The 15,947-nt window shown below is 42.8% G+C and overlaps 1 protein-coding gene across 4 annotated transcripts in view; it reads left to right on the top strand.

The window, feature by feature from the left end:
• Nucleotides 1-15,947, top strand: part of DYNC1I1 (dynein cytoplasmic 1 intermediate chain 1) — a 180,476-nt gene that overhangs the window by 25,067 nt on the left and 139,462 nt on the right. For all 4 annotated transcript variants that reach the window (XM_075704604.1, XM_075704606.1, XM_075704605.1 and 1 more), the window contains one exon: nucleotides 2,921-3,036. In XM_075704604.1, coding sequence (XP_075560719.1) covers nucleotides 2,921-3,036 — 116 coding nt within the window. The remainder of the gene's footprint in view (nucleotides 1-2,920; nucleotides 3,037-15,947) is intronic.

Here is a 15,947-nt window from a genome sequence, read left to right on the forward strand (position 1 = left end):
TTGAGCTGGTTTAATATACAGATACCTTTTAGAAATCTCAGCTGCTCTTTCCCAGAAGTTTGGATTAAAAAATGAGCACTCACAGGAGCAAGGTTCCTCAAATGGCTGTGCAAGGCAAGGAGGTTTATTTGACTCATGTAAAGATAACCCTGTGTATAGCCACAAGTCTTCAATCTTTTATCAGCAGTCAGTGCAAAGACACAAAAGCCAAAGAGTGAATCTACAGGTATACTCTGTAACAGAAAAATCCTGCCCCTTTTGAAAGAAAACTGTCTTCAAAACCAAGGCAGAGTTAGAGGGAGAACCAGACTTTCTTCTGGTTTCATGAGACTAGATTAAAAAAATACCAGTGCAAAAGAAATTCTGCAGTCAGCATGCAAATTATGTGTGTAGTTAAACATTTCTAGCAGATACATCTTTCTTCTGGCTCCTACAGACAGGAATCCATTTTAATGCATGGACGTTACTTACTGTCCTCCTACTGACATCCCATAGGCAGTTTTGAAAGGAATCCTTCAAAGCTTATGTGCTCTCTAAGATGAATAGTCAGCAGACCATAAATTGTAAGAATTGTGAGCACCTCAGATGAAAAATGGGGATGGGAAAGCAATAGACAGTTTAGTGCTTCCCTAAAAAGAACTGGAGACTAGAACATTACAGTCCATATTTAGTAGAGTCCAGATACTGAAAGGATGCTCCAGTTGTCCCTAAGTGCTTGGGACCAAGGGCTAGGCCAACTTTAGTCATGCAAGAACCATTACAGGTTGCTTAACAGGGGCAAAAAAGAACTAAGAGACCACATTCCTTCAGATGAAGAGAGACCTCCCTGTCTTCACCAGTAATTACCAGGATATGGGCGACACTAGACATTTGTACAGGCATCAGCAATTCCCAAACTAGAAATGTTTTAGATGAAAAATTCCACACATTCTGTCAGCATGGTGCTCTGGGACATAGCTCACTTCCTGGTTAGCAGTCTCTTTGTAGAGACTAACCCAACTAGCGCTTAAACCCAGCTCTCCGTTAGGATCGATGTTCCCCGTCCTAAAGCAGTTGAGGAGATACAGAGTGACCTCATGTGAAACTGTTGTTAGAATTAGGTGAGGTTCTAATTAGGCCCAGATTAGACATGTAATTAATTAGAGATTATACTTAACCAAGACCACAGTCAAAAAGCTCTTTCAATGCAGAAGGCTTAAGAATCTCAGTAAATGGAACCAGTAGCCTGGGGCAGCAGAGGGCTGGTTACATAGGAGAGTCTAACTGATCAAGTAGGCAACAGAGATTTCACATCTGGTGTTGAAGGAGGGAAAAGCACATGGTATTTTGCTGGGGTGGGATATTTGTTAAAGCTTGAATTCATCCAAACCCTCAGTTAAAGAATCTACAAAAATGTAACGCTACTAAAACTTCTGTTAGCTGAAGTATATCGCAAGCTGTAGAAGTTTGTCTGCCCCCATGTAGGATTTTCAGACAATCGTAGCTGTTGTTCATATTGGCAAAGTCACAGATGGTTGTAAGGAGGGAGACTTATTAATTTTTCCTCTTTGAAAAAAAGACTCAGAGCTGTAACAACTATTTCTGCTCTAGTGGTTTGTTACATGATACGGCTGATTCATACTGATTACCTGCTGAATCTAATTGCATTCAGCTTAATAACAACACTGCCAGTAAGATAGATTAGAAAAATAGATAGCTGATGTAGCATTAAGCAGCTGAAGAGTTCAGTAGGTGTCATCCAATGATGACAATTTCCTTTTGAGACTCCCATTTCCTTTGAGATCAATCTTAATTGAATACCTAAACCACTGTAAATGAATTAGACCAAAAAACCTTTGACCTCTGTTCTTCTGACAATCTGGAAAACAGAGAGGATATGGATAACGTGTATGAATTTTCTGCTTTTCCAAATTGCTCTCTCTAATGACATGGCAGTTCCGAAACATCATGTCCATGAATTTATTTCCCATAAACATATGAGCGTGCTTGCACTTGTTGATCTAGGCAACTGGACTTATTCAGTTGATTTGTTTATTCTGTGCATGTTCTTTTCTCTTCTGAAAGTTGGCATTTTTTCCAGTAGAACATTTGCAAGTAAATGTTTGTTTATTCTTCCCTCCCTACAGACAGTCAAAAATATTCAGGAAATAAATTGATTTCCTTCCCCACCCCCCACTCTTGAGTGAACTGTGTATGACTAAAAGTGTTCATGATCATGTTCAGCTGTCCCTCTCCTTTTTCCCTTGCCCACTTACAGTTAGTTGGCTTTACTGATTTATTTCATATGGTTTATTTAAAGTTAGGGAAATAGTAGAAAAAGAAGGCTATACTTGCCCTGTTCCAGCTGTGTCTTGGAGCTCCCCTCCAACCCTTACATTAGGACTCTACTAATAATAGACCTACATCAATTCCACTACTAATGACTCCTGCAGAAGGGAGAATCTCCTTCTTTATGGAAATTACCCACCTTGCAAATTAAAGGCTCTGTTATTGCTCTCAGGTGATCATCCGACAGTCCTAATCCAGTCTGGTTTACACCCACTGTGCCCTTTCTACTATTGTGTATCTCAGGCTGAGCATTAACTCTTTTGAGCAGGCAGAACATTGTAATAATGATGGTATGAAAGAGAATGTTGTGCATGTTATGAGGGGCACAAGCAGGTCATTTCTCTCTCCCATTTACAGAACCTCTCAGCAGTGTGGTCTTAGAATTCAGTGACTGTACTTTATTATGGCAAATGGTTCCCAGGTTAGTTTTCTTCACTGCGATTAGGTACTTTTATGCATAGTGTATTGTGTTTCATCTTAGCAAACACTGAAGTATTTTTTTTATCCTGTTCATAAAAGCAGACACTCTTGTTCCTGCTGCTGATTTACATTTAACATGACTAACCTTTTGATGTCATGTATTCCATCTTAGACGCAGACTGCACAAACTAGGGGTGTCAAAGATTACCCAGGTTGATTTCTTACCTCGGGAGGTGGTATCATACTCCAAGGAGACACAGACACCTCTTGCCACGCATCAATCTGAAGGTAAGATTATTATTATTCTTTTCAAAAAACATTTTCATAGAAAATAATTATTTGAGTAAGAGTTAAAGAATGTAAGAAAAATAATTTTAAATCATAATATAGCTACTTATCACATATTTTCTGCAAGCCAGGTATTGTTTCTGTGATTAATGGCTGTTCTGGTGAGAATAATTATAATAATGACTTTAAATTCAGCTGGAACCAAACTACTTCTGCCTTACAATGGGTTGTGCTTAGATAACAGTATAATGAGAACATATTTTCAAATAAATCATCATGAACATTATGAATATAATTAAAAGAGTGCTTTATTCCATTTTTCTTGCTTTCTTGAGAAAGTTATTCATTCTGTGCTTTGTAAAGAGGCCGTGATAGAAAGTTGCCCTCAGATATTTGGTCAGTGTAATTGTGTCCCCCTCTGGTAGGTGACTCTTAGGAGAAATTACAGTTTAGCTCCATGTGCTGAAAAAGGAGGCTTACATACTTTGATGTGGACAGTCCTGCTTTCTCTCCGCTGACAGATATATCATCTGTACTCATGGAGCTATTTGTTAGCTGTTTGGCTTTCCTGTTGATAAGTAAATATGTGGAGTAGTTAGTAGGGGAGTGCTGATCTATCTGTTCCTTAGACTACACACTTGCCAGTGTTGTACTGCAGAACACTGATTGCAGGTCAGTTGAAGCCATTTAAACTGAATGTAAAACCATACATTAGCCTGATGTAATTTACACACTATTTACACAGTAGAAGAAGAAAAACTGAAGACAGTCTTGACTGTAATTTTTGCTGTTAACAAAGAAGGATCAAGAAAAGTCTGTAGAACTTCACCAGGCTCCGTACAGAAGAAGAAGATTCAAGTCAGTTGCAAAAGATGTGTGAATAAATCTTAAATATAAGTTACTGTCAGGGAAGATACAGTGATAAACGCAGCCATTTTTTTTCTGCAACTGGGTTACCAGCTCTGCCTTTAAGAAACCAGAAATGAAAACTGCTGAGCTAGATACCCAGATTCTACTTTCCCAGAGAACAAGTTTACCTGAGTCACCTGTTGTCTGAAATAGTGCCTTCAAGTATAGACAACCCTGTTGCTTGGATGCTGCTTCTTGAGCAGCATGTCCTGACAGCTTTGCCTTCTCAGAGGGAGAGGCTGTCTCAGAAACCTCCCTAGTTCAACCCAGCTCATCTCTCCTCGTCTCTCTGAGGGCTGCTGAAGCCTCGAGAAGATGGGGCTTTCCCCTGAGGCCTTGCCTTCCTGGCTTGAGACCAGTAGGTGCTCAACCCTGTGGTGTTATCATGGAGTCATTGTTAGATAAGATGGAGAAGACACAGGGCCTTTATCCAGTGCAAGACCCTATGAATACGGGGAGTTGAAGGCATGGCTTTGATGTGTTTACCTCTTTCAGGCCCGCAACTCCAACTCATTAGCTGACATGACTTTCTGAACAGGCCAACCTCTCTTGAGGAAGCAACTTCTTCCAATAAGTTCTTCTTGCTTTTTTCCAAGGAGCTCTTCAATTATTACAAAATCCTTTTCTTGGGTGGACAACAGGACAACCTCCTACCCTTCAAGGAAAAAAAAAAAAACCAACAGTGTGCTGCTGTGGAGCCTGGCAGTCAGGACAGCAAGCACAGAGGGCAATGTGGCTTTTCTTGGTTCTCCCAAGACAGAGGAAGCTCTTGTCCCTCACTTGAATGAAAGAAGATAAATACAAACATAAAAAGTGATGGACTTTAAACTGCCTAAGCCAAACCAGTGATGGGAAAGGTCAAATGGTGATAAGTGGTTTTGGTGACTGGATTTATTATCTTTCATATTCTCTGTGTCATCATAGTCAAGGAAAAAACATCAACAAAAATGAAGTTTTAATATTTAAACAAAGAGAAAATATCATCTGACCACTTCCCTCAGATGCGTGGGGGAGAGAAAGTTTAACTTATACTTCCTTTCTAACCTGCTGCTAGGGAATTCTCTGCATGCTACTTGGACATCAATATGGCCCTGAATCGATAAAGGAGAGTCAGGGAAGTTTGGTTGTTCCACTGAAATGGTATTTAATTGCAAACTCTCTAGGGAGTAAATAAGCTCTGTGATTTTGGTCTCCCAAGTCTGATGGAAATGACTTCTCAGATTTTCAATCTCCCAAGCCTCTTTATGAATGCTGAGCCCTTCATACTATCACTGTAAACATGAACAGCAAACAGAGGGGAATTCCTCAGGAGAGGAGTTTTGAGGAGAAATCTCTGTGCTGTTCCTATGCATTCATGTGATAAAATATAGCCATTATCTTTTCAAGATAAATTGTTCAGCCATTACTATGGTTATGTGCTCAGTTACTCAGTATCTGAAGCCTTAGAGTTTGAGAAAAGAAAAAAAGAAACCCCTTATTTACTTAGATGAGTCTGACTTCAGCTTTCAGAATTCACTCTTTCGCTGCCTGCCTTGGACACTGGAAATGTCAAAATGCAGAATTTTAGGATGAGATTGTCACACGCTTGCCTCTGGTTTGGAAGACAACTAATGAAGTGTACAGCTGGATGGAAAGATCTTTCCTGTATGATTAAGCCACCGAAAGAGGACTTTGAGTCTGTTCAAAGTTCTGCAGCTTTTTTGAAATGTCAGTATCAGGTTTTCTGCACATTGCTTCTCTAGAAAGAAAGAAAGAGACTCTGAGGTACCTTAGAGTACCTGGAGAGGTACCTAGTGCTGTTCTGGAGCTCAGTGGATGTAGGCCTTTGTGGCAGTGACTGTTCCCCACCAAACCATATAAAACTGGTAAAGGAAAGCTTCGTTGTGGTAAGTACAGTGTGGTGCCAGAGAGCCAGATGCTATGAGCACTGAAGTCTCAGCCTGTCAGCTGCTAATTTTAGAAGAAATAGTGTGGCATTATTCTTCACTGTGTAAAAACAGATTAACTCCTCTTTTCAGAGCAGGTAATTCACTTTATTTCAGAGGAATAATGACATGTCATTTCCCCCACCCACTCCATTATTTAGGGAGATGTGTATATGCATCATTCAACCCTTTGATCACAAGGACCTAATTCTTTTGCTTTATTTAGGTCACAGTAAGCTTCAGCCTTTTCTTTTCTTCCTTGTAGGATGACTTCAAATACACCCAGATCTTGGCTCTGGAGCCTGAGAAAAAAAGTGCTCTTTACTTTTCCCTCCTTGTATAATTGGACTTGAATTTAGGTATTTGCAGGCATTAAGAGACATTTGACTTGTGCTGCTTTTTCCATTCTGGAGTTGATTAAGACCTAGACTATGCCAAATGTTTTCTGAGAGGTCTCTGGGACACATTCCTTCACTATACAGAGACTCTCACATTGCCCCAGAATGGCAGCCGCATGTAGCCTTCAGTGGTTGGACCCTCCAAAGCACTGTAGAACTGCCCTTTGCTGAAAGCACACCTAGGAGAAAGCAGTAATAGAAAAGCCGTGGCCTGACTTCTGCCCAGGATGAATCCCTCACTGCCATACAGCAGTGGAAGGAGGTCTGTATGTCGGCCTGCAAGCCACCTTTTCAGAGAGGAAAACAGCCTGCACATTCAAGCTCTGCTGGGTGCCCTTCTCAGCTCCAGCTTACTGTTTTCCTGCTCTCTAATGGGCCAGGAGGTAAAATCTTAGTGAGGAAAACATCGCACTGTACCTCCATTGAGAAGGGAGATACTCCTCTGATCTGGCTCCCCTCAAAACCAGGAGGGCAGCAAGAAGGTGAAGGTCTGTGAGCTCTCTGGCTTTGCTGGCCAGTATCAGGAATGTTGTTATTCCTCTTCTGTGAAGTAGAAACTACTTCTTCACTGGTAAAACAAGATGTTCTCACTTTCCTGGCTTGCCAGAGTGTGAGTGCAAATAGATTAGTCTGAAATGCACTTCTGAAAAAGTAGACGCTGTATACAGAGGAAGAAGATCTGACTTTCTAGAACAATGGAGGTCCTATGTACTTCACCTGTTTATCGTCTTCAACAGATGGTTGTTCATGTGGGGAAAACAAATGTGTTACCTGTGCTCACCTCCTGAGCAGGATAACCTCATCCTACATCACAAATGTTTGCCCAGTTCTGGCAAAGAACGCAATTCAGGCCCATGCTCCATCTGTTTATTTGCTGTATTCAAATAATGAGGATATTTTGGTTATTAGGGAAAGAGGAAAAATAAGCCCTGTACTCCATTTGGGAGTAGACTGGAATGAAGTGGCAAAATGGAGGTGAAACTCCAGAGGCTGGCTTGGGTTCTGCATCTCTCTGACACTGTAATTATCTCAACTGATGTTCCTGAAAGTTATCCTTTTTAAAGCACTGAGGGAGGAGAGAGGAATTCTGCTCACAGTCTAAGGCTCATGAGACCAAGACACACGAGTTTAGGTGATACCAAATGTAAGCTACTACTGTAGGGTGAAACAAAACTCTCTCTAGGCGCCACTGACTGCATTGACTATTTCTTCACTGACTAGCTTGATAGCACAGCATTTCATGTAGACATATTAATGTAGGTTTCTCATTATTAAGTAAACTGCGTATGACTAGAAGTGTCATACACTGACACTGTGTGAGGGCTGTGTTCTACTTTGAGTTTTGGTGATCGGATGAGGAGTTACCTGTGACTAGGACTGACAAACCCCAATGCTGTGAAAACAAGTCAGGCCTCTGGAAGCTCCATGATAAAATCCATAGATAAAGTTATTTTTACTTTGATTGCTAGGGGATGACATTTCCAGGTTTAGTCAGTGCGGAGTTCTGGCTTTGTCTATCCCATAGGATAATGTGCATCAGACCTCTAGCGCAGCAAATTCTGCACCAGGCCTGCTGTGCCTTCCTGTGTCTGAGTGTAGCTCAGCTCTAGCTCTGTGAATGCATGCAGTACTTAAGAAAAGCCAGTCCCAGAATTAGGCAAGATCATACTTGAGCTTTCCAATGCCCAATCTGTCTAGAGCTGATGGATCAGAAGCTGGGGGTTAGGTTGAAGAGCTTACTTTGGCTTTTGCCTTCCAGAGAATCTTAGAGCTCTGCTCCAGTCTGAAGAGGAGAAGACAAGTCTGGACCCAAGAATAGCTTTGAACCCCTCATTTAATAGGAAATGCAGATGCACGTTTCTGCATTGCCATGCATTGCAACGTATGCGTCAGGACACATAAAAATATGCGTGATGGAAAGGCATCGGACATAATTGGGGGGGAAAGCAGAGACCCTCTGTTGTAAACAAAAGGTGGTGTTGGAAAGCAGAGCAGAACTGGGATAGAAATCACTACAAAAAAGAGAAGACAACCTAAAGATGAATCAGTGTTAAAGCAGAAGTTCTGTTTTTAAAGAGACAGAGCCTTAGAATTAGTACTAATGGACACTAATTTTGTAAGAAATATTATGGTCTATCCTAGGCAGTATCGTGTATCACTGAGTGGTTTTAGTTAGCTATAAAAATCTAGTTTGCCTTTTCTTCTCAAGTCTCAGTCCATCAGAGTCATACTGTGGATCTCAATAGCTGGCATAAACACCCTAATTCAAGACCTCTTTGTTTGATTAAATCAACAAAGCTTATTTTGTACTGTTGTACCAGACTGTACAAGATTGGATGAGACTAGAACGAAGCGGAGCAAAGATTTGAGGCGTTGCACTGCATAACAGTCTTTCCATAACTCCCCTTTACGCCTGTCACAACTGCATCCCCTTTTCTAAAGAACAAGATTTCAAGGGTGGAATGTTTATTTACTTACTTTGGGTTAAATTGGGCATAAAGAGCTGTCACAGGCATTCAGGCAGCTCCCTCTGGTGGTGAAGCGATGAACCGACGCGTCGTGCCCGAGGGGGGCGGGGGGGAGGGAGGGAAGGAGGGAGGGGTGCTGCTGTGGCCCGCAGCAAAACACCCGCCTGCTCTTTTGTCTGAGGCGAGAATTATGCTTAACAGAAGATGCTTGAGTTGCATGACTGAAATGCCGTGTGAATGTAAGTGCTGGTGAAAGACGTGTGAGAAGAGACCGAGCTTGTATATAAAAACGTGGAAAAAAAGCAAAAGATATTCTCTAGAAATGTAAAATAAAAGCCTTGATAAGTCAGTTATAGGTATTATGACAAAAATCCAGGGGAATAATACGCTAGTGAAATCGGCTGCAATCCCTTTTTCTTGCTGATCCCTTCTTGAAGTAGAATCCTAGAATCCTAGAATGCTTTGGGTTGGAAGGGACCTTTAGAGGCCATCTAGCGCAACACCCCTGCAGTGAGCAGGGACAGCTTTAACCAGATCAGGTTGCTCAGAGCCCCAGCCAACCTGACCTTCAATGTTGCCAGGGATGGGGCCTCCACTACTTCTCTGGGCAACCTGCTCCAGTGTTTCACCACCCTCATTGTAAAAAATTTTTTCCTTATCTCTAGTCTAAATCTATTCTTCTTCAGTTTAAAACCATCACTCCTTGTCCTCTCAAGTACAATTAGTAAAGCACAGTTTGTTAAAATACACATTCTCCAGGAAAGCCACATCAGGCTGGTACCAGGTATGGTAGGTCTGTGTTCCACTGCTAGCAAGCTACAGACATTAGGTATATACCGCTAAAGGCTTTCTTCACCAGCTGGCTTATGATAATTTTACATAGTACAGAATTAGGGTAGGGCTCGGCTTTGAAAAATGTGTTTCTGTGGTTTTTGTTGTGCAGAATAACGTATTTGACACTGACAAGGGTTTCTTCTGGGAGGAAGAATGAAGAGGCCGTAGTCTGTGGTCATGCACCGTTTGGTGTCTGAGGGCAGGAAGAGACATCAAATGTCTAATCTCCTGAAATATGTAGCACACATGGGCTAAAATAGGATTTCTGTAAGGCAGTCCCACTCATTTCTAAAAGGTGGCCTGTTACATCCACAGTCTACCGGTATATTTATCAGTGATCATTGCTGCAGTATTTGCTCCCATTCTGTCTCCTCCCGGGTCCTCTCTAAAGACTTCTGGAGAAGGGTTTTTCTTATACTCAAGATGGCTTTCAGATAGTTTTCAGCAGAGAGCCCTCTTAATGCTAAACTGTTTTCAACAGGCAGATCTGAGAATTTATTAAGCATCAGTAATTCTCTGGGAATTATCTACTAAGAACTGATTTAACAGAGAGAAGATTGGCTCTGGTCACACACAGTAGGAGGTCTGAGGAAGGAAAGCTCTTTAGGGATCTTAGACTTCATCCCTGATCATTTCATTACATGAGGACAGAGTAATTTGACTCATTGCAGCTCCTTCACAATCTTAACAAAATCCTGGGAGGGTCTTCTGAAAACCAGGCCCACATGCATGGGAGTTTGCTGCTCAAAGTAGCTCAGGCCTTCTGCAGACCCTGGCTTCTCTTGCACAAGGTACCTCCGCATCAAATGCAAGCCCAGGAAACACATCTAATAATTCCCTACAAGGCTGGAAAGAGAACAACAGATTTGTCATGGCTGGGCCTACACCTTCTTTAACCCACTCAGGCTCCAGAAGATGGGAAACAAAACAGAAAGGTTAACTGCCTTTCTCAGTGAAACAGGGAACCGGTTTTGAGGCTGTAGCTGCCTTGGAGAGGATTGTGCAACTGTCTCTGTGCATGGAAGGAATACTGCTTGAAAGCTTCTGCAGATAGCATAGAGAAGGACCATGCTCTACCTCCCCTCCTTGCAGATCCTGCTTGATCCTAATGGATGATCCTTGCTCTGTGCTTTTGAGCAAGTGGATCCCATCCTCCACCGAAGAGATGGGAGGCTACTTTATGCTAGAATAAAATAAAAAATACTGTAGTCAGCTCCCTTATGCAGAACCCAACCTGCTCCTTTAGTTGGAGTGGGAAGTTAAGTAATTGAGTGAGATCCTGGTACATCTGGTGTCACTTGGTGGAAAACAAGAGCTCTGATATTAGCAGCCTTGACCTCAAACTCCTTTGACTAGTTGCAAGTCATCTCACAGTGCCTTTGACCCGTCTTTGTGTCCTGACATCTGAAACTAGCAGTGATCCATGAATTCAGGGAGAAGCCCTGTAACACCTGTATGCAAATTGAATCCTTTTTGGCTGGAAATGAAAACCTTCCTCTAAGCCTTTCCGTTCTGGAAAAGATCCTGGCCATGTTTTACACATGAACAACTGCCGTATTGAGCTGATTTGTTATGTGTTCCCCTCAAGCAACCAAATAGTTCTAAGCTTATTTGCAAATATATGACTATCAGTATGTTACAACCAAGCTTTAACATGAAAACAGAAGGAAACTATCCCACTAATGAACAGGACTGTGATTTCCCCAGTCAACAGTCAGTAAAGAGGCAGTGGCCAATTTTTCTCTATTTGCCATTTTCACATGTTCCTAGTTCTCACTTTACCATACTTTATATTTATCATTTCAGTAGTATTTGAATATACTTTGAATTAACAATGTGTTGTACATATTACAATGCTCAAGTTAGAAGTTAACAGATACAAAAATGTAAAAAGGGGGAAGTTTGGGCTAACAGTGCTTCCAACAGAACAATGAAGACACAGCTTTTTGTTTTCTTCAGAAAGAAAGCATGCTTTTTCCTACCATCCCTGTAATTCCTTCTTTAGCCTAATGGATGATGCCTATTCAGTATATACAAGAAAACTAATACCCAGCACCTTCTATTGCGTATTTAGTAGCCTTTGGCAAACTCTGTGCTTTGTAACATAGACCAATCTCCACTGGAATTAAAGACAAGATTAAGAAAAATGTGCATTGCAGAAGTAGCAGTTATTAATTCTTAGTGCTCTAATTAACACTTCATCTTTCTAATCCTGTAAGCAGATACAAAATCAGTGCTGAAATAGACACAGGCCATAATGTGGAAAGCCCTTCATTAGTAGTGTTAAAAAGATGTACAGAAAAAAACACTGCTCTGTTACTTCACACTTCTCAATTTGTTTCTTGGCACTTGTGACTCAAAGAAAGGAAAAAGATTCACATGCCAAAATCCCCTCCTCTGTTTTAACCCATGCTACTAATGTACTGGGTCAAAAATTATGCAGCTGAAAATTCTCCTGTTCATCACCTCTCTATCTTCAATTCTATAGCTGAGCCACAGCTTAAGAAGCTGGCCGATTGTGCCCCTCTATACTCTCCTTTAATTGGCTCATTTCCATAGGAGAGGCCACCTGCCTTGGATAGAGGAGTGTCAGCTGCTTGCCCTCAAGACTAACTGGAGAGGGAGCCAAGTGGCTGGGTTGGGTAGAGTGAAGAGGGTTTGCCACACGCCAGATTATTCCCCACCTGGAAGATGAATGGGGATGCACCCCAAGCTGGGTCTTTGTTCACCAAGTGTATCTTCTCAGCCTGACCCGAGCACCTGGGCAGAGCCTTCCAGTGGCAACCCTGGGCCCCTCTTCTCCCTCCCAAGAGCCGCTCCCAAGGTTGTGTAAAGCCATGCTATATTTATTATAATGATGAATTGTAGATCTCATCTGAAGTACTTGAGAATCCCTCCTTCAAAATCAGTAGTAGCTGGATCCTTTCCAGAGAATCCTTCTGCTCGCTTACACAAACTCTCAAGAGTTACTATGAAAACTGAAGAAAGGATGTGGATGAAGAAACTTTTAATGAAATGGATATGTCAGTGAAGTAAAAGTCTCAGCATGAATTCCCACTGGCCACTATTAATAGAAGATGGAATTCTCTTTTGCTGCAATACAATAGACTGTCTCCACAAATAATTTCACTTTTCAGCCAGACCCTGGCTGCCACTTGCCCATATATCTTATTTTAAATAAACTTAGCATAAATTCACTCTGAGCCACAATTAATTTAGACATATGTCCTAGCCATAAACCTCCAAAACAGTGCTTGCTCTTCCTGCAAGTTAATGCCCTACTTAAGGCAGAGAATATAATCATTATTTTTCCAAAATGTGTTGCACTTGAGCCATGAAGCTTCACACTTATTTTAAGTCTATAATTGCATGTTGTTGCTGTGGATACTCTTTTCTTTTTTTTTCTTCACCCCGCTTGCCTTGTAAAGTTTGCCACATCAGAGCTCAAAATGGGTCCAGCTCCTCTAAGTTTGGCACAAGCAGATCCCTGCACTTACGAAGCGCCTCAGTAGTGGCTGCTGGGTTTTGAGGACTGTTTCAGGTCTCACTACTTGGTTTGGAGCTGAACTTTTCCAAAGGTCTGGCCCCAACTGTGGAGCTGGAGAATTCTTGAAATTTTAGCCCTTAATCATGTTTTTTTCATGTTTCATTTCTTGTCATCTCCACCCGGATATTCAGGTCTTACTCCCCCTCTCCTAGGCACCAGTTATTCAGCAAAGACATGCTTGAAACAACCACTCATCTGCTGTGAAGCACAGAAAGCACTGAAGATTTTGCCTGTGACTGCGTGAAGAACTCTCTATGGGCTGATGCTGCATCACAGATAATGTGCAGGTTGAAAACACAGCTCAAACCAACCTTCCAAAGTGGAGTCTCAAAATTACCTTGACCTGTTGTTTTCACAAATGGAGGATGGAGGACATATACGTTGTGGTGGGATGACTTCGGTCGCCCACCTAGCCTCTCTCTCACTCCCCTTTCCTGAACAGGATGAGGGTGAAAATAAGATGATAAAGCTCATGGGTTGAAATAAGGACAGGGAGATTACTTACAGTTACTATCATGGGCAAAACAGACTCAGCTTAGGGAAATTAATTTAATTCATTGCCAATTAAAATAGATTTGGTAAGAAACAAAGACAAAATTGAAATAACACCTTTCCCTCACTTCTTTTTCCTGGGCTCAACTTCACTCCTTCATTCCCAGCTCCCCTACTTCCCCTCTGCCCTGAGCGGTGCAGGGGGGCAGGGATGGGGGTTATGGTCAGTCCATAACAGCTCTTCTCTGCCACTCTTTTGTTCTCATACTTTTCCCCTGCCACAGAGTGGGTCCTCCCCATGGGCTGCAGCCCTTCAGGATAAACCTGCTCCAGCATGGGCTCTCTAAAGCAGCCATAGTACTTTCAGAAAATGTCCACATGCTCCAGTGTGGAGTCCTCCATGGTCTACAGTGTGGATATCTGCTCTGGCATGGTCCTCTCTGTGGGCTGCAGGGAAATAACTGCTCTGCTGTGGTCTCTCCACAGGCTGCAGGGGAATCTCTGCTCCAAGCCCTGGAGCAGCTCCTTCTTCCATTTCTTCTCTCACCTTTGTTCTCATAGGCCTGTTTCTCACACTTTTTCTCCTCACTCCTCTCTCTACCATGTGGTGTTTTGCCCTTTCTTAAATATGTTTTCCAAGACGCACCAGCAGCATGGCTGATGGGCTCAGCTGTGTCCTGCAGTGGGTCTGCTATGGAACTGGCTGTGTCCAGCATGAGGCAGTCCCTGGTCTCTTCCCCCAGAACTCAGACTCCACCCCTGCAGCACCTTCCGCTACCAAAATCTTGCCACCTACACCCGATACATACACGTATTTAGAAAAATTGGTAGCTTAGTAGCCAAAATTCAGATGTTTTTTGTATGACCTGCCTGGGATCAAGTCTTTGCTTTGCCTAATAGGCAAATGCTTTAACCAGTAATGTGTTGGGTGATCTGGGATAAGTTATTTGTTGGACCAGCCACCAGAAGTGTAGTGTTTGATACTCTAGCTGAATGTTCATTATCATCATGACATAGGACTGATCTGTCTCTGGATATCTAGAGCAGCCAGCCTGTCTTACCCTGATATTTATGCATCTGAGACAACAGTTTAAGCATCTGAGACAACAGTTTAAGGTTTCTGGCTAATTTGGGTCCCTCTTGTGTTTTCTGGTGATAGAAAACTAGGTGATAGATTCCTTGCCCTGGAGGAGATCCATTACTGAGGATGCTGAGAAATGGTAGATGCTTGCCTAGACCAGAGGTAGGAGCTTGTTTCTGGTCAGGTCAGCTACACAGGCTATATATTTCTGTTGGTGATCCCAGAGAATGATCCATGCTGCCTGTGCCAAATGGTATGGATTGGCTCATCTGACCAACCGTGTTAAAACCTCAGAATCTCTTGGAGCAGTCAGTTGTACCCATATTGCTTCTTGTCAGGCTCACAGTATACTGTGGTAGCTATCCCATCATCTTATATGATGAGACAACATGAACTCTTCTTGTATGTATTTCACAGACTTCTTACCTGTGAGCATGAGAGGTGTTGGGATTCACTTGGAGGGATGATCCACACTAAACCAATCAAGGGTAGACTAGACTAAACCATGTCCCAAAGTGCCACATCTACCCATTTTTTGAACACTTCCAGGGATGGTGACTCCACCACCTCTCTGGGCAGCCTGTTCCAATGCTTGACTACCCTTTCCGTGAAGAAATTTCTCCTAATTTCCAGTCTAAACCTCCCCTGGCGCAGCTTGAGCCCATTTCCTCTCATCTTATCGCTAGCTACATGGGAGAAGAGACCAACACCCACCTCACTACAACCTCCTTTCAGGTAGTTGTAGAGAGTGATAAGGTCTCCCCTCAGCCTCCTCTTCTCCAGACTAAACAACCCCAGTTCCCTCAGCCGCTCTTCATAAGGCCTGTGCTCTAGACCCTTCACCAGCCTTGTTGCCCTTCTCTGAACACGCTCCAGCACCTCAATGTCTTTCTTGTAGTGAGGGGCCCAAAACTGGACACAGTATTCCAGGTGCGGCCTCACCAGCGCCGAGTACAGGGGGACAATCACCTCCCTGCTCCTGCTGGCCACACTATTCCTGACACAAGCCAGGATGCTGTTGGCCCTCTTGGCCACATGGGCACACTGCTGGCTCATGTTCAACCGGCTGTCTACCAACACCCCCAGGTCCTTTTCGGCCAGGCAGCTTTCCAGCCACTCTTCCCCAAGCCTGTAGTGCTGCATGGGGTTGTTGTGACCGAAGTGCAGGACCCGGCACTTGGCCTTGTTAAACCTCATACAGTTCGCCTCGGCCCATCAATCCAGCCTGTCCAGGTCCCTCTGCAGGGCCATTCTAAA

The sequence above is a fragment of the Pelecanus crispus genome, chromosome 2 (genome assembly GCF_030463565.1).
Source record: "Pelecanus crispus isolate bPelCri1 chromosome 2, bPelCri1.pri, whole genome shotgun sequence".
In the NCBI taxonomy this organism is placed as follows: domain Eukaryota; kingdom Metazoa; phylum Chordata; class Aves; order Pelecaniformes; family Pelecanidae; genus Pelecanus; species Pelecanus crispus.